The sequence below is a fragment of the Pelmatolapia mariae genome, linkage group LG2 (genome assembly GCF_036321145.2).
Source record: "Pelmatolapia mariae isolate MD_Pm_ZW linkage group LG2, Pm_UMD_F_2, whole genome shotgun sequence".
Classification (NCBI taxonomy): Eukaryota; Metazoa; Chordata; class Actinopteri; order Cichliformes; family Cichlidae; genus Pelmatolapia; species Pelmatolapia mariae.
In genome coordinates this window covers 20,066,246-20,093,161 of record NC_086228.1, presented here as the reverse complement: position 1 = coordinate 20,093,161, position 26,916 = coordinate 20,066,246, and the positions used below count along the sequence as shown (strand labels likewise).

General features: G+C 39.4%; 2 protein-coding genes across 5 annotated transcripts; both read right to left on the bottom strand.

The window, feature by feature from the left end:
• Nucleotides 1-1,421: 1,421 nt before the first annotated feature.
• On the bottom strand, nucleotides 1,422-14,542 carry slc30a9 (solute carrier family 30 member 9). Its single transcript, XM_063494432.1, has 18 exons — nucleotides 14,439-14,542; nucleotides 13,949-14,101; nucleotides 13,652-13,849; nucleotides 13,394-13,441; nucleotides 13,189-13,288; nucleotides 12,876-12,968; nucleotides 12,658-12,740; nucleotides 11,526-11,584; nucleotides 9,456-9,523; nucleotides 8,611-8,769; nucleotides 7,692-7,827; nucleotides 7,574-7,613; nucleotides 7,423-7,494; nucleotides 6,339-6,446; nucleotides 6,081-6,246; nucleotides 5,641-5,770; nucleotides 4,647-4,760; nucleotides 1,422-3,751 (listed from the first exon to the last, which is right to left on the bottom strand). The coding sequence occupies exons 2-18, from the start codon at nucleotides 14,058-14,060 to the stop codon at nucleotides 3,707-3,709; spliced, it is 1,731 nt and encodes a 576-aa protein (XP_063350502.1). The 5' UTR covers nucleotides 14,061-14,101; nucleotides 14,439-14,542; the 3' UTR covers nucleotides 1,422-3,706.
• Nucleotides 14,543-17,097: 2,555 nt separating this feature from the next.
• gsr (glutathione reductase) lies at nucleotides 17,098-25,378 on the bottom strand. Of its 4 annotated transcripts, none has more exons than XM_063494420.1 (13): nucleotides 25,221-25,378; nucleotides 24,297-24,462; nucleotides 23,496-23,522; nucleotides 23,307-23,395; nucleotides 21,972-22,041; nucleotides 21,722-21,869; nucleotides 21,581-21,635; nucleotides 21,388-21,487; nucleotides 21,050-21,304; nucleotides 19,879-19,990; nucleotides 18,620-18,751; nucleotides 18,336-18,469; nucleotides 17,098-17,798 (listed from the first exon to the last, which is right to left on the bottom strand). In XM_063494420.1, the coding sequence occupies exons 2-13, from the start codon at nucleotides 24,438-24,440 to the stop codon at nucleotides 17,649-17,651; spliced, it is 1,416 nt and encodes a 471-aa protein (XP_063350490.1). In that variant the 5' UTR covers nucleotides 24,441-24,462; nucleotides 25,221-25,378; the 3' UTR covers nucleotides 17,098-17,648. The 4 variants fall into 4 exon arrangements, with proteins under 4 accessions (XP_063350490.1, XP_063350473.1, XP_063350465.1 ...); XM_063494403.1 differs by having other exon boundaries at nucleotides 24,911-25,334; XM_063494395.1 differs by lacking the exon at nucleotides 25,221-25,378 and having other exon boundaries at nucleotides 24,297-24,670.
• Nucleotides 25,379-26,916: the final 1,538 nt, after the last annotated feature.

Genomic DNA, 26,916 nt, shown 5'->3' with positions numbered 1-26,916 from the left:
GGGGTCAGGGAAACGCAGTGCCCGAGCCGCACAGCTCTCTATGCTGTCATAGCCCTGTACAATGCTGCTTGAACATGATTAGACAAGGCAGCACTGTAAAGAGGCTAAAAGCGTAGAGCAGGGTGATGATGATGATGATGATGCTCATCCGCCATGAAGACTTTTCGTGGCATCATACGCGACCTGGATTATTCTAGATGCTCCTGCACCTGTGATTGAAACAGCAACCAAATCGATCATTTGGGGGGGGGGACGTCAGAAAGAAGAAAAACACACATTTACGCACACACAGTAGGCCCGCGTAAAAGCAAATATATAGTGTTGAGATTTTCTGCAGGAGAATTGAGAGATGATTACAACGCTACGTTTGTTTAATTCAACCCCGCGCTGAAGAGTAATGGGTTTCGGGGTTTTGTAACCACAGGCTTGTGGTGATGGAGGAGAGGCTTCATGAAAATCTGAGACCCCAACTGTGCAGGTTAACTGCGCCCCCATCTGTGGGTTGATGGAGGCGAGGGGTGGGGGTGGGGGGGACAGGATCCATCGAAAATAATAACATAAAGCAGATACATTCTTTTCTTTTCCTTTTTTAAAAAAAAAAGAAAAAAAAGGCGCCGACAAGATCTGTCTGTAAATGACTGAAAGCGGCGATGTGGCGTGCAGGAGGCTGCGAAAGGGCTGAAGATCTATGTGCTGATCTCCAGACAAGACAAACGCTCCTCGACGCAGGTTTCTTTTCCCTTTTAATAAAAATTAGCCTATTTTTTTTCTCTCTCTAGCTATACATGCACAAGCGATTCTCTCTGTTTGAGGGGAGACATGGAAGGAAACAGGATGGGCAGTGGCACAACTGACTTGGGAATGGTATGACGAGACATGACACCGATATGCGCGCAACACCCCAAAATTTTAAGACAACATTTAATGGTGAAAAACCTGCAAATGGAGATCGTCCGCCCTCCGGGCTCGGCGAAAAATTATTTCAGTCGAGTAGTCTAGCGTGGTCCGGCCGCGATGCTGTGCGTAATGTTTTGAATGGTCGGTCAATGCGCAGACTGGTTGGAAATGACTGTTTTTATTGACGTCAGCGTACAGGCTAGTGCCCCCCTCTCTCATCCCCACAACTGCACCATCTAATGGACTTGGGTTTACATTCCAGTCATCCATCTGAGTTTTAAACAGGAAACAGGAATCCAGTTCGGGGAAAAACAACGCTTTAAATTCTACTTTTTAAAAGCCAGATAAACATATCTAGCGGTGCCTTTTCTAAGACCTACAAAGCTATTCAGGTTTTTTTTCCTTGTGTGTAAGTGTGGAGAAAGAAAGTGTGGAGCTTCTGCAAGGAACACCAATGAATATTGCATTTTGCATAACCATACAGCATTCAAAACAAAAGACAATTCAAGCAAATGACACAAAAGGAAACCAAAAATAATTTAATAAATTATCTCATATTCGTCCCATGTCCTTCAACAGTAGCGTCATCGTTATGATCCAAGAAGAAACAGTTCACAATCACCTTCAAAAACACAGATCTTCCTTCCCAACCAAGACGAAATGACTCCGGCCCACCTCCTGAAGCATGACAGCACGTTGACAAGTTGCAACCATGTGCCAACGGCAAACAAAGAATGACAAGCAAAAACACCATCACAGTCCGGTTTATACAGAATAATAGCAGATACATTATGAAGGAGTAACTTCACAACTTTTTAATTTTTTTGCCACATGCTGCACAGGGTGACAATGCCTTTAGGTTGTCAGCTGTTGGTGGACTTCAAAAAAAAAGAAAAAAAGAAAAAGAAATAAAAGGTAGCTGGTCCACTTGTCTTCATTAAAGATCACTTATTTATACATTGTGGACAAGAGGCAAGGACATTTCCATTCCTTCGGCATTTTATCTTTGGAACAATACAATCAGTCACGTGACAAGACAAGCATTTCTAACCCTAAGAACAGCGTTTAGAGATGTAAAGTCAGTGCCTATTATTATTGACTTGGAAGGATGTCGTCATCAGAGCTTGTGTAAGATTATAACCCATTTAATGAAAACAATAACACAGTGCAGGGTTTCCAACACTGTATTCAAAGTCCAGTGGCCCAACCTGGTTTAAAAAAAAAAAAAAAAAGTATTTAAGATTTTTCTTAAAGACAACAGCGCCAACTGTTAGGTTAGCTACTGTATCTTATTAGGCTACCAACTCTGCCAGCTGGTTTATACATATAAAAACAGCTGTTTGAAAGAGTTAGCAGAATAAAGAAGTAAAAAAAAAAGTAAAAAGACTAGGACAAACGTTATGCCTTAATACAATGGTGTTCAGCTGATATTTGACTCTCAGTCACACTTGGATTATTTATAATGCTCTATATGAGCATGTTTCATCTTGATCTGGGGCTCTCCTGCTGATACAGACTGTTTGCTTGCTTGTGTTTGGAGATAAAAAGTAGTGCTAGCTGTTCACAGTTCCTCAGTGTCACAAGGGCTCCTATGCTTGTTATTCTGTCCTATATATATGGTGGAGGATCATATTAAACATGGCAAAGCTTTCAAAGAATGAGGTCAGCATATGTACAAGTAACCCCTATGTGCCAGAAGCTTTCTTTTTTGTTTTGCTATGTATGATGACATAGCGAGCCAGTATTCCCAAAATGGCCATCGCAGGAACACAGCTCTGTGAGCAGAGAAGCCCCGCCCACATGTTTAAGCCATCTGCTGAAGGGCAGCCAATCAAAAGACTGTTAGCTTAAAGGTAACCAAGATAAAACAGCTCATTTGAGACAGAGGATGCAATGAGGGCCTGCACCAAGGCCCAGTGTAGGATACTCTATGGCTTATTTTGAACTGTGAATCATGTAAAGCCAATCTAATGTAAAAAAAAAAAGTGATAAAACTTTAGATAACCCTGACTTATCGAGCACTGCTGGTCAGGCCTGTCAACTTTTCTGGCGGAAACTCTGCAAATCTAGGTTTAGACAACTTGTATTCATAACATCAAGTCCTACTATATTCACTCTACCTATTAAATCAAATATCTCAATAATACCATTTGATATTCGCAATAAAAATCTATTCATCACAAATCCTGTCTTCATTAGAGAACCTGCGGCATCGCACCGTCTTCAGTTTTGACATTAAAAGGAAAAAGAAAGAAAAAACCCTCTAACATTGTCTAGTCATTAAATAAGTCTGGGTTGAAATTGTAGCTCTTTGGTTTCCTTTTGCACTAATGAAGGAAACTCTATCACTGTGGTTCAAGAGTGACATTAAAGTACAAGTCTAGTAAACGACACTGGTCCTGTTCTCGGTTTTGCTTTAGACACAGACATGAGCTCAACCACCATCATGACACTTTTATGGAGGAATGTGAGTCTAAGCAACCAGCCAGTGGACTACGCTGTCGTAGTTTGTGTGCGAATTTCTAGTGAAATTCAAGGAGCCTAATGACAGCCGTTAGTCTTCTGCCAGAAACACTCGCACTGGAATGTGAAAGTGGATCTCTGGCAGGGTGAACTCACAGTATCCCAGACTGAAGTTCGGGCATAGCTGCTCGAACACTGTCTGTGCTCATCCTTCTGGACTATTCTACAGTAAGACTTGAGAAGTTGTGCGGGTTTGTTGTCTGTGTTTTGTAGTCAGAAAGGGAGGCAGTTTGCAGAGGCAGGCGTGGCCATCCTTTCAGCTTTTTCTTCATGGCATGTCGGGATGTTATAGTATCTCCAAGTCTACATGACGGACCTCTGGGTTGCGTTGCTGTAGAGGCACAAAACCAAAGTTACGCACAAACTTGGCTTGCAATTCTTAATCAAATACTTTTATTTAAAAATACCATTATATGGTGAAAATGGAGGTTTGTAGCTTATGATAGGTTGGAAGTCTGGATCACTGCGATCCTCTTCACAAAAAGCTAACGGGATGTTTTTTGCTGAAAATAATGTCCGAGTGAAAAAAAGCGTATAGTTTTTGTTTATCAAACCGGCACCAAATCTATGTTTTTGATATGTAAATGCAATTACCAGAAGTAACATTGTCAACGTTAGGCTTTAAATGAACGACACCATGGCTGGATGATCAGAAATTGATCTTTTTTTGGGAGATGGGATTATGTTAGATTTCCCAGACAACACTCTTAGTCAAATTCACAAGTGGGATATTTCTTATTTCTTTACAAAATATGAAAAGCTCTTACAATTATTTTAACAAGGACATTATTATAATTATAATAAACTCAATGACTGAGATATGAGAGCTCATCCTGAGTGTTTCCCAGCTTAAAACAGGAATCTGGAGGGAGTGACTAGGAATATAAACACAAAGGGTCTGCATCTTCTCAATTCATGCAACACAGATTCTTTTGCCTTATGAAAACTTTAAGCATTCCCCTTTTTGCCATTTAAGTAACAAAAATGTATTTTAAACTTGAGCAAATTAAACCCAACTTTACAAAAAATGTATTAAACACCACAATGCTGGTGATCCTTCTTTGGTCTAAGGCCATGACCTCTTTGGGCACCAAAAGTGTTTCGTGATGCAGGAAAAAATCTTTCCAAAAGTCATTCCCAGATTTTATGACTTTTTCCTGCTGCACTCTGTAACAGCATGAGACAAACAACAAACTAGAATAGCAAATAAATTTATATTTCAGTACTTTGAGTTCTTTCTCCAACCGGTCCACCTCAGCACCCAGGGTGTCGATGATGTTCTCTCCGTGTTTCAGCATGAAGTTCTCCAGCTCCTCCGGGGTTTTCACCTGCTGAATGTCCTGCAGAGACACATAAACAAACATGTAGTTTTGTCAGTAAAGATACAGGTCAACATTCATGACATCAGTCCTAGCCTGCTATTATTGATAATTGGCTAATGCAGCTCATCTGTACCTTCAAGGCTATAAAACATGGCCCACATGACCTGCTCAGCCATGTGATGTCTGTCTCTTTGGTGCTTGTGTTTAATAACTTAGATTTTATTTAAATCCGGTGTGGTCTCCCAATTACTGTCTGAACTTTGAGGAATGTAGTGACAGCAAAAACAGCAAAAGATAATTAATAATAATAAAAAAGTGTCTTTAACAACGTCAGATGCACACAGCACTAAACTCAAAGATTTAGTTTCACAAGTGAATGTCAAGAACATACTTGAAGCAACTGGTGTCTGTGTAAAAAGATCAGTAATCATTGGAATTCATACTGAAGAACTGTATGACACACTGCATAGCTCATAGCCTGCAAGGACAATAACTCCTGCAGATGATAATTACACATTTATGTGTGGAAGACACAAGAATGTGAATGTGACATTTCCAGGTGGAAAATAAAACAGAATTAGTTATTTTATATTTCAGGACTCAAGGTGGCTGTGTACATCTGACGTTTTTAGAGAAGTAAGGATTTCTACATGCAAATGATAATGAACTGTTTGCTCAACAAGATGAGTTGTGTTCACAGGATAAATAACTTAAGGGAACGGATTAAAATCTTGTATACAGAAAAAAAACTATGCTAACATTTACAGTTAGCATAGTTTTCCTGACTTTATTAAGAAGTTATTAAAGCAACTACTAAAAATAGCAGTGCCCAAACATCCAGTCCACAAATCGCTCTCATTCTGAGTACAAACATCAATACTAAAACAAGACAACTTACGTTGAGGATTTGGTCAATGTCTTGTTTTTCCAGATAAGACCGTGTCACCACGCGGCCATCAAAGTCAACTTCAGCCTTGAAGCGCACTTTACTCAGTCCCATATCAGTGGCCTTCACATCATGGATGGCCCTGCCAACAACACAATAAAACATCTCAATGAAATCTAAATGGAAGAAACAGAAAAACTATGGATCTTAGTGCAGGGAATCTGCTACAACACAAAACGATCAATATGCAAATGCAACAAATAAAAGAAACCAGTGAAACTGGTTAAAAGGTCATTTTTAATTTGAACTGCTGTTCACTGCATTTTGATTTAATCTTGACCATTTGTTTGTGGGTGGATTCAATTTATCAAAATTAATCATCCAGATTCTGAGTTAATCGAGACCGGGTTCATGTTTTGCAGTCGAGGAGGTTTGCGTGTGCGTTTGCTGACCTTACAGCAGGATCGTTCTCCAGAAACTCTGTGAGCTTCTGCACGCGCTCAGCCTGTATGGAGCGTCCCAGCAGGGCCTCTGTGTTAGTGTAGATGAGGAAGGCGGAGACTGTGCCCAGCAATGTGCCAACGCCAAGAGAGCCCAAACTATCATAGGTCGGGTTACCTGGGGTCAGCGAGTAAACATTCAGGTTAATGACTCCAGTCCAAAAGATCAGAAAAATTATAAAACAGAGACATGACAACTCATGTATTCACCTGTAAGTGAGGTGAGCCCCATGCAACCAGCAGCCAGAATAACTCCCAGTACAGCAGCAGCATCCTCCAGCAGCACCACATTGGTGCTGGGGTCTCGGCTCTGCATCACTGCACACATGAAATAATACGAGAGCATATTTATAGTTGAATTTTCAGATATAATTACATCATACCAACTTGCTAATTTCTATATCTACACTTACAGACAAAAGTGTGTCTCATGTAGTCAGATTTCTGACTTTATTTTGAAATATGCAAATTAATTCTGTCTCAGTGATGCTGTCTACACACAGCAAGACAAAACACACTATTTTCCTTTTACACCTCATCATGCTGATGGCAAGTGTAATCGCAACAAAATCTCGAGTTATTTCCATACATATTTTTTTTTTAGTTAAAAGGCACAATCATACATGTGGCTACTTACCAACACAAAAACATGCTTGTTGTCAAATAGCAGTTCCTAACATGGAAATATCTAAGAGGCAGCCATAATAGCAGCTGTTTTAATGCTTTTAGCACAGGATACACTTTAGCATCCACTATGAAAGGAAAGGAGATAATTCACTGACAAGTAAAGGTGATCATCATGTAAATTACTGCCATGTTTTCCACAAACAGTCATAAACTGCTAATATATTGATATCATTTGATCTTTTTTTTTTAACACTTTCACCCTTTCAAACAAGAATGCTAAAAGCAACTATGAACCGTGGGCTAATGTGATAGAAACTGTGGGACACAGCATTTTAATCCTAATATTTATATACAGAGCACTTTTCTCAACACATATTACAATAACTGTAATATGGGTAACTCAGTTTGCAATTATTTAATCTCATTTGAGAATTTCATTGCATTATATTCACACAAACAGATGCTGAATCTTGTAAGACAAGTTAACCTGCATAATCTCTTCCAAATAATATTTTTTACTCAGTTATTCATGTTTAGATAAGATGCTTTTTTTTTTGCAGTTGGGACATTGTATTCCCAAACAAAATGAGCACATATTTGCCACATTTACCTGGAATAAATTGTAGCGCCAGGTGTAAAGACAGGATATGAACTGATCTGTACGTACCATATTCATAAAAAGACAATCCTTGCTGGCGGGCGCTCCTCTTTATCTCATTGATGGCAACCAGTAATGTGGCTGAGAAAGAAACAGATGTCTGAGAACAAGCTGCAGAGCAATATCTGATCTGATCTGTTTGTTCATTACTATAACTTACCTCCTTCAGACACCAGAGAGCCCGCCAAAATACAGTAAGCCTGCAATGTAGAAAAAAATATGTCGGGAAATGTTTTTTAAATTTATTTTGAATAATTTGAGTCGACACAGACACTCACCCATAACAAAGACTCGATGGGTTCCGGGTGCAGCAATCCCATGATGCCGTGGTACCAAGAGAGGCCTGCTCCCATCATAAAAATGCCCACCCCACTGATGAGGGAGGCAATGTAGCGCATGTTGGAAAAGCCATATCTAAATATCAGAACAAAAACACAAATACAGAACAATGGCGCTCAATTACAGCCAACATTTACTTCACCATTTTTTATGTAGAGCAATAACAGAGATGTGACACCCCCCGCAGCTTCAAAGAGCCAATCATCAGCTGAACCGGGTACACCGAGTGACACTGAGGTACGCACAGAAGAAGTTTTGTGGGCAGATCTACTCACCATCATAGCAAAAGTGTAGGCATATATACATTATATATACAACTTTTTTTTTTCTTACTGTCTTCATAATGTAAATTAGTTGCAATGTCATGCAACTTCGCAAATAGATAGAAAAAGGATAACTTGGAAGGTGGAAAAAAAAAGCCTTATAGATTTATTTTGCATAAGGACACAAAACCTTTTAAATGTTTTTGACCACTGAAATTAAAGTTATGGATCTCTTCTTATAAATTTAGAAAAGAAAGTTCAAAAGACCTACCTGGAGAAAATTGCTTACTTATACTCACTTGCACTCACTATGTGCATCCTCATCTCCAAAAACAAAAAAAAATAGTGTGGGTGTCTTTTCCAAATCATTTTTCCCTTCTATGAATTATTTATTGGCAAGTATCCACACCAATATAGCTAATGTTTCTACATTTCTATACTTCTGTAGTAGCAATGTTAGTAATGTGCAAGAAAATTTAATATTTGGATGCTGACAATATACTGCAACTGACTTTTACACATTACTGCTTTTATTGCTATTCTGGCGAGCACTGAACCTCTTCTTTTAATTAGTACAGGAAGGTGTAACGCTTACGGGTGCACGGCATCTGGGTTGCGGACAGACTGGCTGATTCCCAGAGCGAGCAGAGCCTGGTTACACGTGTCGGCCAAAGAGTGGATGGCTTCGGAGAACATGCTAGCTGATCCAGTGTAGACCCAAGCCAGGAGCTTGAAGAAGAAATTCAGCCCATTTCTGAGAACAGAACATAAATAAGTGAAAAGCTCACAGGGCACACAGATGTAAAGTCTCACATTTCAAGCTCAACAACAGTTCTGATTAAATTGGTTTACAGATTTATCAGGTTGCCTACACTGAAACCCATTTCTTAAAAACTGTTTTAATACAATATTGTGTGTAAATTGTTCCAATTTCTATTCTAATGCCTCTCAATCACTGTCATGTGCACTATGGAGTCCAGTGAGTCTCTCACCACTCTCCTCTTTTATACTCATTTTGCTTCATGTGACTGCACATGTTCTCTAACACAATCACCTTAACTTAATAAGCCACAGAACTGCACATGATGAATGCAGTTTCCATGCAATTCCTAATAGAAATGTGTGCATTTTTCGGGGAGTCTTTACGAGTTACTTCTCACTTTCCTTACAAGTTCTGAGTTCACATGAGGTGAATGTTTTGCACTTTTATTCATCCGCAGCAGATTTCTGTTTTGCCATTTGATTATTTTTGCACCTTCTGATACTTATCCAGCATACTGTATGTAGTAACCCTGCTGAGAACAGACCCGTAGCTCCTCTCTTTAATCCAATACCTCCCACTGTGTGTGCAAGAGCTCAGCAAAGCTGCTGAGTGCAGAAAGACTTTGCCACAAGACCAAAATGCACTCATGAATGAGGGAGACTGGTGAAACAACTTACATGCAAATAGCAACCATGACCACCTTCCCTGGCCCTTGTAGAAATGTTGTCCTCTGGCCTGATCGCGGCTTTATGAAAGATAAGAGACATTATTACTCTGCAGTTAAAAGGAAATAAAACCTGTACTACGAAGCAGGATTACGGGCTTAACGAGATGACTTCAGCGTTAACATATGAAGGTGCTACACCACCACTGGAACTTAACCTGAGCAGGTTTTATTTGAGATCAGCAGATATGAAACCATCACCATTCCTAGAAGATCCAGTGGCCCACAGTGTGCAGATAAAGAAAAAAAAAAAGAGGATCTATAGGTCTATGGTTTTTAGAGACCATCTAAACAGTTCCCTTAAATAAACACATTCTAAGTGCAGGGAACTTATGGCCTCCTTAAATTCTGTCCTGTTGGGATATAAACCTATTCATTGTTCTGCAGTTATACAGGGGTACGAAGCTGCACAGATTGAGCCTCAAAAACAAATATTGTGATTTATGCACAGATTTATGCACAAATCTGTGCATAAATCCTGCGTACGAACATTTCACACACAAATCAGTAACTTATTCATAATTTGATACCTGAATTTGTTTGTACCTTATGAACATCTTTAAAAAAAACAAAAAAAAAAAACAAAACTACTTACTACTACTATTATTACTACTACTACTGATTATTACCATTATCAGTTTTTCTTGTTATTATTATTATCTTTTGGTCATAATTTATAGCCTTCATCTAGATACATCTGCTCACATTCATACAAACACACTGGTTTGGCAGCAGCAGTTGTGTTCACTAAAACATGCCTTATGTATTTAACCTGTCTTGAACCTGTGGTTCTTTTGCCCATTTCCAACAATTTTTTCTACCACGGCAGCTGGACTGGACTTTTTACTTTTACCATTTTAAACCTTGTGGGGTGCTTCATGTTTTAGGCAGGCCATTTTAACTCAGATTAATTTGCACAAACACCGGTAAAAACCAAAGTGACCTTCATAGCTTTATTCAATTTCAAAGTACAGCACATATACAACTATATTCGTTATTTTAGTTCTTTAATTTCTGAAATGCAAGATGTATTACTGTAAAGAAAAAGAAAAGCATCAGATAAATACCAAATAATCATAAATGGCCCACTGCTAGGTGGTCACTTGTGGCAAAAGATGATATTACTACTATCGTTATTGGGCTCATATATGATTTGTGGCTCCATGCAAATATTTTTTGTGCTCAAAAATGTCCCTTTTGATACTAAAGGCTGATGAGCTGTGACCTAACTACTCTTTGTTTGTAAAAGACACCACTAGACAACAAATCAGTAGGTCTGTGTTTGTGATGCGTCTACCCTGGGAAACCCCGGGTTGACTTTGAGAATTAATAACCACCTTTGAGTAATGTGGAAAAGCTATCCTATGTATGCTGAACTTGCACTGTAGTACAGGCTCCAGGTATCCAAAAACCCTAGTTTAGGTTGCTAAGCAAATAAGAAGATGTATGTATGTTGTTGTCAGGATTTAACACACCAGTAGAGTATAGAAAATACCATGACGCTCCAGACAAATGGAGAACAGTGCAGTCACTGAAATAATGTCAGCATCGTAGACTAAAAAGGGGGACTGTGTGAATGCCAACAGATAATAGGAATGTGTCATAGAGATGCAGTGACCTCTCTAACAGGGGCAAAGATCAGGTAAACACCAAGTGATGTTATTTTATCCAAAGAACTTGGGCGTGGGTAGATTAACATTACTTTCCATTTCACATCTATCATGCTATGGACAGCTGGTAATATTATGTAAATGGTAAATGAATTGGTTCTTATATAGCGCTTTTCTACTCTACCAGAGCATTCAAAACACTTTATACAACTTGTCTCGTTCACACACTTTAAAAAAAAAGTGCTTTATATCTAACATTCATACACTGATGGAGCAACTTGGGATTAGCATCTTGCCCAATGATATTTGGCATGCAGAGTGGAGCAGCCAGGGATCGAACCATCAACCTTTCATTTAGTAGATTATCTGCTCTAACCCCTAAACAATTACAGCAATAGAAGCAAAGAGCTCACCTTAGTGTTTCCCCAAAAGTCTTTATATTCTTGCAACAAGCGCTGATTCCGAAAAATATCTTAAAATAAAGAAAAAAAAAGGGCAACAACAAAGCTCATTAGTTCACAGACCAAGAAACAACAGAATCATTTCACATAAATAAAAACCAACAATTAATGTCATCATTAATACATGTTTCCACCTGCTATTTCATGGCTGCTGTTAAACATTTTATCATCAAAAATCAAGCTTCGGATTAGAACTTCACTTTTGTGTGTGTTTACATGCATCAAGCATTTGAATAGAGTAAATCATTTTGACATGCACTCGATTGTCTGACTTTCTGGAAACAGTAGTAGTAGCTGCGCTTTCGATGATTTTCTACTTTTATCCTCACCTTGCTGCGTAGATTTCAGTTTCTCCTCTCTGCCGCATTTGTGACTGTTCTCTTATTTTTCATCTTTGAAAGGACCTACACTGTATTCTTGTTGTGTTGACGAAACAGACATGCGCAGTAAGGATAACTGGCAGGAAATTTTGACCCAAAGGAGCACAGATGGGTCAGAACCTTCCCACTGGTGCATTTATACGAAGCGTTTTTATTCTGGTCAGGCTTTTAATCTTGTTACTTTTGTGCATGTAAGCATGGCTGCTGTCACTGTTAACTCCACACTTGTCTAACTTAATGTTACTACTGCTAGGTATAATTTCTAAATGTTAAGATTTAGTCCGTATATGCTTCAAAGCAACTGAAATAACTTGTCTTTGTCACTGGGTTTCTTTAACACTGATGGCCAGAAAGTTAGTCTGTATATCACAGCTCAGTATCTGACATGACAAATGATCTATAACATGTTAAGTTAACTTTATTGTGTTAGGGTGTCTCGACCAATTTTTTCTTTTCCGTGTCAGGCTTTGAGTGTGAAGAACTGGAATATTCCAGCACATTCGATCTAACAGCAGTTGGTTTATTGAGCATTTGTCAGAGGTTTTACTCATTTAGAGTAATATGGTGAGCAAAAAGTGTGTACTCAGTACACTGTGGCTACGTATTCCAACTGCAATGTTTTCTATAAATTAGCAAAAAGTTTTGAAATTTCAACGCCTGTTGAACTGTTTAAATTTTGGACTAAGACCAAAGATAAAACCTACTCTCTTGGTACTCTCTCTCCACCTCTTTCCTGAGGTTTCTCTCTCTGGCCAGAGCTTCGTGGCTTCCCCAAACATCTAGTGCTCTAATAACAAAGAGAAATAACTGAATTAACAGGGGTTAAGAGAAAAATATCAGTGAAGTCTCTGGATTAAGCAGTTTGGGAGATGTTGTAATGTATTTGTGCTTAAGATGTAAAGCAGAGGTGTTTAAAACTTACTTGGCCTCAACGTCTGAGCGCAGGAAGACAGTGAAAGCCTCTGTGTCATCATGGGGGCTGCGTCTTCTGATCTTCCGGAGTTGTTCCAAATCACTGTGAACACGTGAGGGTAAGTCTTAAGTTAGACCCATGCTGCACAAGGCAGTCTTACATTAGTTAATCACAGCAGCACGCTTCCTTATTAACCAAAAGAAATTTGTCTACCAGCATCCAAGTTAGCAGAAAACACTTAGCTTAGCTTTGATGATTTACAATTTGGTGCTGTTGTATAAATCAAACATTGAATGTTAAACAGCTGAGGATGAGGAGTTACCTTGGTTTGAGGCAGAACTCATTCATCGCTCTGACTGCAGTGATGAAGTTGTTCTGAGTGTACTTGGCTCCATATTCCCTTTTCTTCAGGACAGCACGAACTGCATGTGACCACAGTGGGAAATTAAAGTCAAACTACCCGATCACACCCACATTCTTCTTTTAAATGAGTTTAACGTGATGGAATCACAAATGTTGTTCTTTACCTTTCACTTGAATTGTCTCTGCTTTAGTCAGACCCTGAGGTGTTGCACCTATTAGAACAAATAATGTATCTTAACTGCACATTCCTCAAATCATACATTTATCACAACTGTTTCCTACTGTTTGTGTTGACACGAGAAGCAACAAATACAAAAATATGCTTAATTATAAAGGAAAACCTGTGCACATCACAATGGTTTATATCAAGTCTCTCAACAGCTACAATTTATGGAGCTTATGGAAATCTTCAAGTTTCTTACCTGGTGATTCTGGGGTGGCTTGTGCAGCACCAGATACAACCTTTGCTGCAGAGGGGGCATCACCTGATGGTCGTTTTGGGGGACCATCTTTACTGGTACCAGAGGTAGAGTAATACTGGACCTTGCCCAACCCTAGAGAAACTACACGGCAGTCTGGGAGGCTGAACCATAAGCTGTGTAGCCCTCCGCTTTGCCAACCTGTGCAACACAATCATAACTTGCCTTTTCATGCCCTCTCAAACAAACACCAAGCCTTAAGAGAATGAACAGATGACCTTAACGTGAAAGTCTGCTCACCGTGGCACAGCTGCGGAAACCTCGGGGGCCGCTGTGACAGGGACGATCTCTGTTGCAAGGAGACCCTGCGGAAAACATGCCACGGTCTGTGGGCGGCCAGGCTGGGAAACATCCTCGCTGTAGCGGGAATCAGTACTGACGCACAGGAACTTTCTATGCAAGAGTCACAGACAGTCCGCCCGTCAACTTAACCCACTTCTGACAGATTAAGGCCTCTCAAGTCCACACAGTATCACCAAGCAACTACGTTAGCATGGCTACAAACAAGCGTTTAACTGACAGGGATGTCAGTTAAACCCCGTACCTGCTTGCAAGCACTCACAGAGATAACCCGGCGGTTACGGAGCAAACAAGCTAACCTTGCTAGCCAACACCGTGAGCTAGTAACCCTGAGCCCTTGTAGGTAACAAGTGCCGTATAACATTTTAATTCACTTAGAAACAACTGACTAGAGCGTACATTTAAATTGAGTGCTCATAGAACCCAGTACCTTTCTGTGGTGAGGTTTATTCAGCATAATCTGTGTCCATTTTGCGAATCTATGGCCAAACTGATGATGTGAACGCCACTGTAGCTTCACAAACACACACGTGACCTGTGACGTGAAGTATTCGGCGTTGATTTAACAGATATCGCGATATTTTACAAACCGTTGTTTGGACCATTCGTTTTGACATCTGACCAGGAATTTCTTTGAAGCTGTAGTTTGCTCTAGTATTTGATGCTACTTGAAGAGTTTCTATGCTTCTATCAGTTTTTGTTTTCGATGCTCGTCTTGTAAATTCACCAGCGGGAAAAAATATGCTTTATGTGAAAAAGTGTTCATTTATTTATTTTATACTACACAAAGATGACCCATATAAATCATGACTTGATTTATCAAGGGGAAGAAAAAGCTATCAAAACCTATCATATGAAAAAATACCCCAACTCCACTTGTTAAATTATGAATTCACTGTGGTTAACCATATTTTTTGGAAAGCTCAGTTCAGTTTTACTAGCCACAGTCAGCTGTTGAGAAAAGGAACACAAAGGCTTGTCTTACATTTGCCAAAAAACAAACAAACAAACAAACAAACAAAACAAAACAGCTTTAAACAAACAAATAAATATTCTGTGGACTGACTTTTGGAACATTTCCATCCTGTTAGATCTGGTGTAAGCATGGTGCTGCTAGTGCGATGATCTGGGGCTGCTTTGCTGCATGTCTTCTTTGCATGCAGAGCTTCCCAAAGTGTGGGGCAGGGGGGGCGGTATGAAACAAAACAAAAAGCCTTGGACACTGCTAGCACGGGGCGCCCACTCAAACGCAAAGCAGGAGATGAAGCATAGCTGAATATGTTTCCAAACCAACTTCATTCTAAGCCAAAGACTAGAAAATATGGTGAAGCATATCTGCCCTTTGGTTCCACCTGCACAAGTGCCAAGGTAGGTCTCCCCTGCATAATTGGTTTTCCCCTTGTCGGGAGCACGCGCTGGGCTCTTCAAATCACGGACAAACAGTATCCCACATTCTTGATATTTAGTTCACAAACACTTGTTGTAATGACTAACTACTCCTGACATTTTGGAGATGTTAGCTCTTTATACAGTAAAGTTACAGCGGGATACAAATAATATCAGGCTGATCCTGCCATGATTTGTTCCCCCTGTCTAAATCACAGACAAACAGTATCCTACAATTATTTATGTTTTAAAACCCATTTTGCACAAAGAGGCATTATTTGAAAACTGTACTGATAGCAATGTTGAATATTATTACACAGGAAAAAAACAACTACACGTAAAATAATTACACCGTGACGCCTCTGCCTTTCTAAATGGAGGGACAGTAACTGCGTGTGTATATGTGAGCGTGTAAAACCTGAAGATAGTCAGATTAACAGTAACAGTATTTTGTCTCTATCTCCCATTCTGCAATTCATCTCATGTAAACAATAACTTTGTTTTCACTTTATTTTCCACCGGTTGTTCCTACATGGGAAAGAGAACATTTTATGGATCAATTCTGCAACAGCAAACATGGTGGGAAAAGTATAATGTCTGTGTTAAATACAAAAGTTCCAATTTAAAGTTGAAGCCACTATTATAATAACTGAGTGTTTAACACTTAAGTTGACAAAGGAGGGTATCTGGGGGACAGAGAGTGTCCTCCAGTACATATTTCTTGGGCCATTAAGGATATTCAGCCACGGTGATTGCAGATGAAACAGATTTCAAAATTAGACTTTCCTTTGCTGTAATGCAGATTATTTTATTATGTCAATACCCAATGCAAAAGCTTGCTGTGTGAAGGAAGGCTGGTTATGAAAAAAGGGCCACAAAGTTTAATAACAGATGAAGAAAAAGCCTCTTTCACATCATCTAAGAGAGAAAAGCATTGATTTTTACATGGTATTATATCCTAATGTCTCAGCAGAAATCAGTCCTTATCAGACCAGGCGATGCGTTTTTAAATCTTCTGTTGTTCAATATGGTGAAGCTGTGCGAATTGTCACCTCAGTATCTTGTCTGCTTCAAGGTTTGATATGTTGTGTATCCAGGGATATTCTTCCTCATACAATGGCTGTAATGAGTGACTAACTAGTGTTGCCTTCCAGCCCAAAGCAGTCTGGCCTTTCTGCTCTGATCTCTGGCATCAACAAGGCATATTTTCCACAGTGAACTGGTACTCATTAAATATATTGTTTGTTGGAGGATTTCTCTTGAAATCCTGGAGGTTGCTTGAGAAAATCCCAGTTGTCAGATCAGAACTTGCGGCACCAACCACATCATGCTAAAAGTCACTTGCTGCTGTGTAATTGGATGAACAGATATGTGTGTTAACAAGTAGTTCAACGGGTATATCTAGTGTGATCTAAAGTGGCCACTAAGTGTAGAATAAAATGTAAACAGCAAGGGTATTTTTTTGACAAATAATATACAGTTTCATCATACTTTTTTACAATAATTAAATTCTGAAAGTCACTTTTTAACTCGAAACAGGAAGTATCTCTCTTTAGTTTGAGTGGGGATTTATTCCCTCTACCCAAATAGGAGAAGTGCTTCATTTATTGCCCAATCTAGTCTACTGTGATCTAAACACACACAGAAAGGTCTCTTACTTACTGTTGCAACCACAGAATTTAGTCACTGAATAAGAAATAAAAATCACAACATTTAAGAAAAAAAAATCTGCAGGTTTATTGTTTTTTTTCTTAACAGTACAGTAGATACATGTCATGACCCTGCATTGGTAGGGAATAGGTGCCTTAAAGAACAAGCAGTGCTTGTTATATTCATGTGACGAATGACTGACAAATCAAACACATACACTAGGAGAGAGGTCTTTTGACTTCCCAGCAATCTCTTGACAAAAATACCTGCAGATGCATCACTTCCATTTCACAATCATTAAAATGGAATCCAGAGTTTTCAACCCATACTCAGGAACCACAGTACAGTCTAGGAAGACCATAGATTGGTCTTGGTCCATTTAGTTAAAAATGAGAAAAAAAGTGAAACACTGGGTACAAATAAGGTCACTTAAATGAGAGAAAAATGGAAGCATGTAGGTTGGTTAACAAAGCAAGTCGTCAAGCTGATGTGAGAGCAGTTCGAAGGCGTGACTCTGTCCTGGTATGCTTGTCTGTGTTGCTGGTCGTACAGGGAAGCAAGAGGCGTAGCGGGTGGGGGATGCCTCGGTGAGTTTGTTTTTGCATTAACGCATCGTGACAAACTCCTCGGATGAGGTGGGGTGAATGGCGACTGTCTTGTCAAAGTCTGCTTTGGTAGCACCCATCTTGATGGCCACGGCAAATCCTTGTAGCATTTCATCACAGCCAAGGCCCTGCATGTGCAGCCCTACCACCTGCGAAAATTTTAAAAAATACAGTCGTTTTTTTTGTTTGTTTTTGTTTTTTTTTAAAAAGAACTGCAGCAGAGTGAAAAGAAACTGTTAAAAGATTTTAGTTGAGGCTTTAATGACACTTAAAGATGGCTCCAGGACTGCCTCCTGTATTAGTTTAAGTACTTCTAAGTTATTTTTTTTTGGAAAGTCTCAAATCTATTCTTCAATCCTGGTACATATAGCTGTGAAAGTGTAGAAAACAATTGCTTACAACATATTAAGAGCTCCTGTATTACTGGTTGGGGAAAAATGCCCCATACGCTAACATTTACTGGTGATGTCTTAGCCCAAATGTGGTTGTTTACGAATAAAAATAATGCACTACAACGTTAAGATGATTTAGAGAAGAACCTCCTTTTGTTGTTTAAATAACAGAAATAAATCGTCAAGAAGATATTCATTAAAATATTCATTATTTCATAAATTTAGGTGACAGTAACAATGCGCTAGAGTCACATTTATTTAGAGCCTGTTGTCTGGAGAAGAGATGATACTTACCTTCTCCTCTTTGCCCACACACACCAGCTTCATGATGCACTGACTCTTCCTGCTGGTGATAGCGTGATACATTGGTGTGAAAGAAGTCTTGTAAATCTTCACATTCTCCTTCCCTCTGGTTTTAATGGCCTCCTCTGTGACACGAACATTATCAAATGTAAGGAAAACTTTACGTCTTACCGAGTAAAAATGGGAATAGCGCATAAGATAAACGATTAAATGTAAGCAGGCCACAGAAACTGAGTTAAACCCACCTAGATGTGTTTTTAAATTGTCCTACTCACCCTCTGTGAGGCCCACCGTGCCGATGGGTGGGTGGCTGAACACCACAGTGGGAATACAGGTGTAGTCCAACTTGGAGTCCTTCTTTCCTTCAAACAGTCTGTGCGCCAGCTTTCTGCCTGCAGCAATGGCAACTGTCCCAACACATGAAAACCTCATCAGAATGCTGCTAACACTCAAAATGCCCACAAAAAGGCATTTTTATATTAAAAATAGGTTAAAAAATAAAAACCCAAACACTTCAAAATAGAGAAGCAGAAAAAAGGCACCATGAGAACTTCACCAGGATACCAACATGTTTTGTCAAGAAACCTTGGTTACACAATAAAGTTTTCTTTTATTCTTTTGTATTAAAGCTTTGACCCCAAAAAGGTTTTTTTGTTAACTGAAGATGAAGAATTGATTTTTTTGGTTTTAATCGGCATTCATCATTTCACCCTGGCCTCTTCAGAAGTTACTGAAAAAGACCAATTGATCCACTAAATATAGATAAATAATAGACTCTCAAAAAGGATTTCAGAGCTGACATTTGGAACCAAATCTTGGTCTGAATATTGTTTTCTTTGTTTACCCACACGGGCAATCAGTGAGCCTGAGTCACACCTGAAAAGCCTTCCTGTCTGAGCGCCTGACCCTCCCACATGCAAGAAACCCGACGGTTGTAAACACAACAGACTCAGATTCCAAGATCACGTTTGTATAGGACAAATTTCTGGTCACTTGTTACTTAAAGTTTTCCTATTTAAAAACATATTTTTAATATGCACAAGTCTCTTGAAAAAGCCACTTCACAAAATTATGTATCCCCTGTAATCACTCAAAATCATGGGTGAGGTCACAAAAATGCAAACCTGGCATTTCAGTGCTATTATTTGGAGTCACCAGTGTATGAAATGTGTGTATGTGTGTGGTTTTAAACTGGAGGTAGGTCTTTCCTCTAATAGACACAGAGACGTTATCCATTCTCACAAAGCGACTTACACATAAGTGCAACAAGATCTCTGATAATGTCCTGTCAGTGCACTCATCTGCAGCCTTCACAGCTTTGATATTCAAATATCCTTCTATAGCACCTTCTATATAGCAATAAAATCCATTCAGAGCTATTAAACATAGACCCAGAAACCTTTCATCTAATATCACCAGGCTTCACTCAGCAATACTAATTACATGGAAAAATATTTACAACATTGGGAAACAGGTTGGAAAGAGCACAAACACAGACACAAAAAAAAGTGGATGAAGAAAAGTTGGGTTCTACCAGGTGTGAGAAGAGCTCTGCCACAAACATCCCCGACAGCGTAGATCCCCGATCGACTGGTGTTCTGAAACTCATCCACGATGATGTGGCCTCTTTCATCTGTATCCACACCCTGACAAAGAAAAAGAAAGAAAAGAAAAACTCTTTCACATCTTAGAAACGAGTACAAATGTGAACCGTGGAGATTAAAACAAAAGATTAGGCCCATGTTTTCGCCTAGTTCCCTTTGAACTGTTTATTAATCTTGGAACTGTCTTCAGCTTTCCCATAACATTAACGTCTCAAAAGAAACCTCCAGAAACTCCCATCCTTATCTAAGATAGAGTATTGTAGAGAAACACAGTTTGGATGAATAATGGTTTTAAGGAAAGTATTGCATGTTTTGCCTCTTTCTGTGTGCTTCCTTACTGTATGATACTGACAGTGAATAAGAAACATGCAACTGAGAAGAGAAATCCCGTGTGGGGCAAGAAATAACGATGACTCAGCTAAACTGTGGAGGATTAAATGTAAAGCAGAACAGACAAAAGAGAGACGAGCCTCAAAGTCTTGAAAAGCGTGAGAACATTCAACATGTTTTTAGGTTTTTGAATAGAGCTGGTTAAACTGCTGCTTTGACAAGTCATTCATTCTTCCTTCATATAACAAATGATTCAAACGATGTTATTACACATCCTTTAAATCTCAGTAGATGGATCATAGACAGTCAAAAGAAGACTTTGCCGTAACTGGCAAGTATTTATGCCAGAATTTCATGCATCACCTTCAACAAAGTAACAGCATGTGGAAACTGTCCAGTCTTGTTCCCAGATTATCTGTTATTAAGGCTTAAGTCAGTTTTTTTTGGGATACCGGTTTTTGTTTTCTTTTTGCATACAAGCCTTAAATTATAAAATATTTTATTATTATTTTTGGAAAGCAGTTACATGTTGGTATGTGTGCCTAAGACACAGTTATCGAAAGACATCTGCCATCCTGTTATAATCTATAAGGACAATTATGCAGCGGTAGTGTCTTACTGCTCAGCGCTACATGTAAGTGGCACACAATATCTCCCAATAAAGACATTTATCAAAAATAAATAAATAAAATAACAATAATAATAATAATAATAATAATTTGCACATTACACTATCCAATCTACAGATAAAAATCACAGGTAAACTGTTACCATCTCGCCGATGTTCAGTCCACCTGTATTGGGCTGCCTGCCGATGGCCCAGAGAAGGCAGTCCACTCCCTGGATGGTACTGATCTTCTCCTCGTCATTCTTCTTCTCTGGGTCTTTGGTAACCACCGTCACCTCCAGCCCCTTGTCTGTTTTACTCACAGACTTCACCTGAGAGTTCTTCCACAAATCTATACCAGAGTTTTGCAGTTCTTTGGTGCAGTTTGCACTTATAAAGGCGTCAAAGTTCCTCAAAACCTACAGGTAGAATATGAGAGTACACATATGACCGCATGGCTCCACGCTTCTAAAAACAGTCATATTGTTGCCATTTTTCTTACTCCTGTCTGTCGAATAATGAGAGATGTTTTGGACCCTAAGGTGGAAAGAATGCCCGCCATCTCCACTGCAATATAACCAGCACCCACAACCAAACTGCGTCTGTAGGAAAAAACAAACAAACCCTATAATCACAGACCTACATGGTTCTGATGGTCTCCCATTAACATCAATTAGACTGTATGACAAGCTTACTTTGGCAGTGTTTCAAGTTCAAAGAAGCCATCACTGGTAATGCCCAGACTTGCCCCTGAAATTGTCAACAAAAACAACAGCTGTAATCTTCTAAACATCTGACTGATGCTCACTGGAAAAACAAAGTATAGCATGTATTACCTGGAACTTCTGCATCACTCAGAACAGAAGGTTGCCCTCCAGTGGCGATGAGGATGTGAGGTGCTGTATATTTTCTTCCATTGACTTCCACAGTCGGCTCAGGATCATTTGTAAACCTGGCATAACCTTGAATGGTTTGGATTTTAGCCTGATATAGAGCACATATGAGGTTTGTTTTTTTTTTTTTTTGCACTGCAGTTACATTTGAAAAGAACAGAAACCAAAAGAGCATAATACATCTGACACTTACTTTGTCAAGATTGTTGCGATAAATGCGATTTAGGTGACTGACGTACGCATCCCTCTTGGCTTTTAGGGTTCTGCAAAAACATAATGTAAATTATTCAACCAGCTAAAATATGTTGTGTTAATAAACCATCATCACAAGGAATACTTGTCTTGTATCACCCTTGTGTTGCCATTTCTAGAAAATGAATCATAAAAAGCATAAACTGGTACAGCTCTCCTATAGTCTCTCACAGAGACTATAGGAGAGGTGAGATGGTAGAAAAATACAAGAAAAACACAAGTTTGATGAAGAAAAACAAAGAGAGGATTGGGGAGGACAACGAAAGATATGGATCTTTCAGAAGGTGACAACTAAACTGAAAATTTAAATCTTACTTGTAATGTCCCGGTTATTTAACAGATTTTTAGAAATTATTTTTATGATACTGGATATCGGAGCTACGTGTGATGGACCACTAATGTTTGTGTTTGTTACAGGGAGAGTCAAAGATTTGTGTCATTCAAAAGTTGCATGAAAATACTGTACTAGGCAGTTTGGTATAGCTTAGTGGAGGGCACACTGGTTAGTTGGTGAAGTTCACAGTCAGAAACTATGTTGGACTGATGCAGAGAAGCTGTGGTGTTTATGGTCAACGTGAGGTTACAACAAGGGTAACTGATTAGATTCACTCACTGAATTTTACCTTTCTTGCCAGCTACAGCCTGCCTAGTGATTGAAAATCAGCCATACAGTTTATTTAACATCTGGTTATATCCAGTTGTATTTAGTTGGCTAAATAAATAAACAGCAGTGAATCTCAGAGTAGCAACACAAGTCAGCTGATCACAGCCTGTACAAAAAGAAAATTGGAGCTCACAATACAAATTTTGACTTATTTCTAAGTAACTCTTTTCCCCACACTGCATCACTACAACTCCCACCTGCAAAATCTCACTTTAACCCCTGGGATTCTTTGCACATTGAGGATGTTTGTGGAGCACTTAGTACTCTACTGAAATCCATGCAGGCACACCCAAATCCCAGCACATTCCTCTCACACTAACGTTATATTTTGAAAAGGTTTCCTCATGTTGTAAATGTAGTCAACCACTCCTTCCAGGAAGGCTTATCTTCAACAGTCATTTTTGCCCAACTTCATTGTGCACGGAGATAGAGAAGTGGGCTAAAGTTAAGCAACACAAAGTAACTGACTGAGAGGTTGTGGGGAGAAATGAATGCTTCTTTGTACCAGGAGAAACCACAACAGCTTTCAAAAGAGTTCATTGCAGTTGCAAAAAAAGGAAAAAGAAAAAAAAGATAGAAATCAAGTAGACACTAGCAAAAACTGTAACTTACTCCCAACTGAAACGAACGTCTCCAGTTTCAAAGCCATAATCACCATGATCGTGCAGATATTCGGCATGAACTGCTGCATTCCACATCACCTGAGAAGAAGGGCAAAAAGATCTGGCTTTGAGAACTTGAACTTTGAGAAGTGTACATGTAAAAACTTTTATTATAATAAGAGTGTAAAGAAAAAGGTACCTTCTTAGGGACACAACCAACATTGACCTGAAAAAAGGAAAGAAAGCAGAACAAATGAATTGAGTGAAAGCTGGTCAAGTAGCAGTGATACAGACAAATTATGGAAGATATACGTTTTAGACTAAAGCTGCAGTGACAGGAAGAATATTTATGTAGTGTAAAGCAAAAGAACTGCAGTATCAAAAAAATACAATGCTGTGTCAGTGTGTTTCATAAAACCAACATTTTACAAAAGGAAAAGATGTAAAAGATTAGGTCAGGTGCATTCATATGGCTGTAAAGTAATACACACCAACATTCACTTATCAATAAGGAAAATATATGCAAATATAACCACACTGTTTTTCACTGTGGCTGTGTGGTTTATGCCAAAACCATTGGACTGAATGGTTTTGGTAGCCATTTCTTCCCCTGATGTTTTAGCTGAAAAAAACTATAGAGGCCTGATTTAACTAATAGTCAGTACAGATAGGCCTAATGCATTTAAAACCACTTCTTTCTTCCTCATATTGCGGCCTTGTGCAGACAATTTCAAAATGCCTCAGTTACAACAGATTCAGCTCAAGGGAGCAGGAGGGAACAGGAATGAGTTACAGTTTTATAACCTCGTCGGCTGCTTTGTACTTCAAACCCACAATGTTTGTCAGACACACACAAAAAAGGAGTCGGGAGGTTTCGCAGTGAATCTGGTAACTAACGTGTCTCTGTGTGTGTGTGTGTACATGCTGAAGAGGTGACAGCAAAGTGACAGCAGTAGGGAGGCATGTCTGATTGTTTTTTTTTATTATTATTTTTACTCACGCAGGTACCTCCGAGTTTGTGACTCTCGATCACGGCGGTAGCTGCTCCGAGCTCCGCCGCCCGCCGAGCCCCGGCCAGACCTCCAGACCCGCCGCCGACCACCAGAAAGTCGAACCGGGTTATTTCCGACGGGTCTGAGGCCATCCTGCTATTGATAACTCCGCGTCTGCAAAGTGACAAGAAAAACTGTTTCCTGAGAAGAAACCAGCACGGAGCTCGAGTCCGGGCCAGCTGTTTTAATAGTGCCATAACCAGGAAGGGCGCAGGAAGGCAGGGCCTATGTGTCGGGCAGACCGGGTAGTGGGAGGGTCAGTGAAAGCCACTGCTGTGTCATTGTGAATTGCAACAATGGTGTGCAAATCCCAGAAACTGTTCTGACAATAGTCATGATGATCCTCACATGAGCTACAGTATGGTGGCTTCAAAAACATGAATAAATCAGAGCATTTTCATGCATCGAGGGTTTGATGAAAATATTTAAGGATATTTAAGGAGATCAGGCACTGACGACTCCAGATTTAAGGATAAAAAGTGAGCATCGTGACAATATTCAGAAACGCTAAACACACATCAGTAAAGCCCGTTATTTGCCACAAACTTACTGGAGTACTCACCTCGGTAATGCCAGTGATACTGACATAGTAGGAAACAGTCTGCAGACTCTTGTGAACAGCATGTTTTTAACTGCTTTTATGGCATTTTAATCAAAGCTATCCATGGGGTGCCTTTTGCCTCTCTCTGACAGCCACTGCAAGCTGATAAACGCGTGTTGTTTGACTTTATTACAGCACACACAAAAGCTTCAAAGCATTTCCTGGGTCACTGAGTGAGCCCCCTCCCCTCTATACTGCCCCGATTTAGCAAACTGCTGCCTGGTCGTGTCTAAAATAATCAGTCCTTGTGCGAGATAATGGAAAAACTAACCGACAGGTAAAAACCGTAATACTGCGATGGTGGAAGACGCCAAATTTGAAGAGTAGCGTAGATCCTCCAAAGCCTTGCGTTGTTTTTGTGGGAGATTTGGCGTAAATAACAGGGGAAGATGTGGCAGATTTGCGTGGTATTTCTTTAAGAATCACAGGTCCGTTGCGCTCAGCCTGTCAAGAAAAACAAATGATGAAGTTACACTTCTCACAGGGCCTTTCAAAACAAGAGTACACTCCCGTAGCAGCATGCATTATATTACTTTGTGAGATAACGCCTAAAGGAAACGAAGAATTAAACAGCAGTCGAGTCCATAATGTTTTGGACTGTGATATCATTTTCTTTTCTTTATTTTTTAATGGATTTTAAATTACACAAGATGCCAATGAAGTGCAGACCATGCCAGTGCATGACAAATTAATACATTTCAATTGACTATTTTATAGCTTAACAAGAAGGCCATCTATAGGCTCAAAAACCCAAATAAATCTCTCAGAAAAATAGCAAAAATGTTAGTAGTGGCCAAATAATCAACTCAGAAACCCCACAACACCACACAAGACAAATACATTATTATAATTATATTTATTATTGGCAATATTTTTTCTACGGTTAAGAAAAACAACTTCAAAGCATCTAAAGAACCAAGAATACCAGCAAGGGGGTATGTGTATGATTGTCAAAGTCTGCAATCAAAAGGCAACTTCACGAATGCCAGAAGAGCCTGCACAGCTCTGAAAAGATTCTTTGGACAGATGAAATCAAGATTAAACTGTACCAAAATGATGGAATGAGAAAGGTATGAAGCGTACCACATGTTACAATATTATGGTATTGGCATGTACTAGTGACCCAGTGTAACCAGTTCACTTGTGTATATTGCAGATGCTGCAAAACTGGTTGGACATCGTGACCCAAAGCGTGCTGAAAAAGCAACCCGAGCATTTCCCAAGGGAAAGAGATTGGATATTCTGCAATCACCAAATGCAGGCAAAGGATTTTCATCCAACGATTTAACCCCCCCCCCCTATATATTTAAAACTATGTCAGTTTGTCCACTTCATATTGAGCCGCTGAAAATGGATACATGCACAAGCAGCACGAACACAGTTTCTGCCTGGCAATTGCTTTTGACATGCTGCTGGACAGATCGATTACATGCTCTCGTTACTTCCTCTTTATTTTAGTTTTATGGCAGCTGACATCCTTGAGAGTTGCTTTAACAGCCAATAATCATCCATGACTTTGCATTTACTGTAATATGATTTGTATTTGCGCTTATCAGCCTTACTTCTGACATTTTTGGAAGGAAACCAAGCGAGGAACTGTCCCTGTTTATCACTGGCCATTTAATCAGTTTATTCACATGTTTAGCACATAATTTCCATGCACATTAATAACATGCAATTGGACAGAAAACCAAACTTTGCTGTGTTTTAACACATAGTTTTATTTGCAGGCTTCCAGCAAATTAATACATTTGCACAATAACCCAAAATGCCCTCGTACATTAAGTCAGTGGTAAGATTGTGAGCCACATCAGACAGTGCACAAAAATTCATGCCTAGCAGGATCAACTATCTTCACCACTAGATGCTATCATTTTATTAAATCCCTCGACATTGTCATGTAAGATGATGTCAGTCTTACTGTGAGTTCACAAAAACATATTTTTTAAATCAATCCAAAAGGGTTT

Coding starts and splice junctions, on each gene's coding strand:
- slc30a9 (XM_063494432.1), bottom strand. CDS start 14,060: ATGTTTCCCAGCCTGGCCGCCCACAGACCGTGGCATGTTTTCCGCAGG. Junction 7,614..7,691: donor CCATCGAGTCTTTGTTATGG/GTGAGTGTCTGT, acceptor TCTACATTGCAG/GCTTACTGTATTTTGGCGGG. Junction 5,771..6,080: donor GAGAACGATCCTGCTGTAAG/GTCAGCAAACGC, acceptor TGTTGTTGGCAG/GGCCATCCATGATGTGAAGG.
- gsr (XM_063494395.1), bottom strand. CDS start 24,545: ATGGCACTATTAAAACAGCTGGCCCGGACTCGAGCTCCGTGCTGGTTT. Junction 21,636..21,721: donor GAGTGATGCAGAAGTTCCAG/GTAATACATGCT, acceptor TGACAATTTCAG/GGGCAAGTCTGGGCATTACC. Junction 18,752..19,878: donor CAGAGCTCTTCTCACACCTG/GTAGAACCCAAC, acceptor GTGTTGGGACAG/TTGCCATTGCTGCAGGCAGA.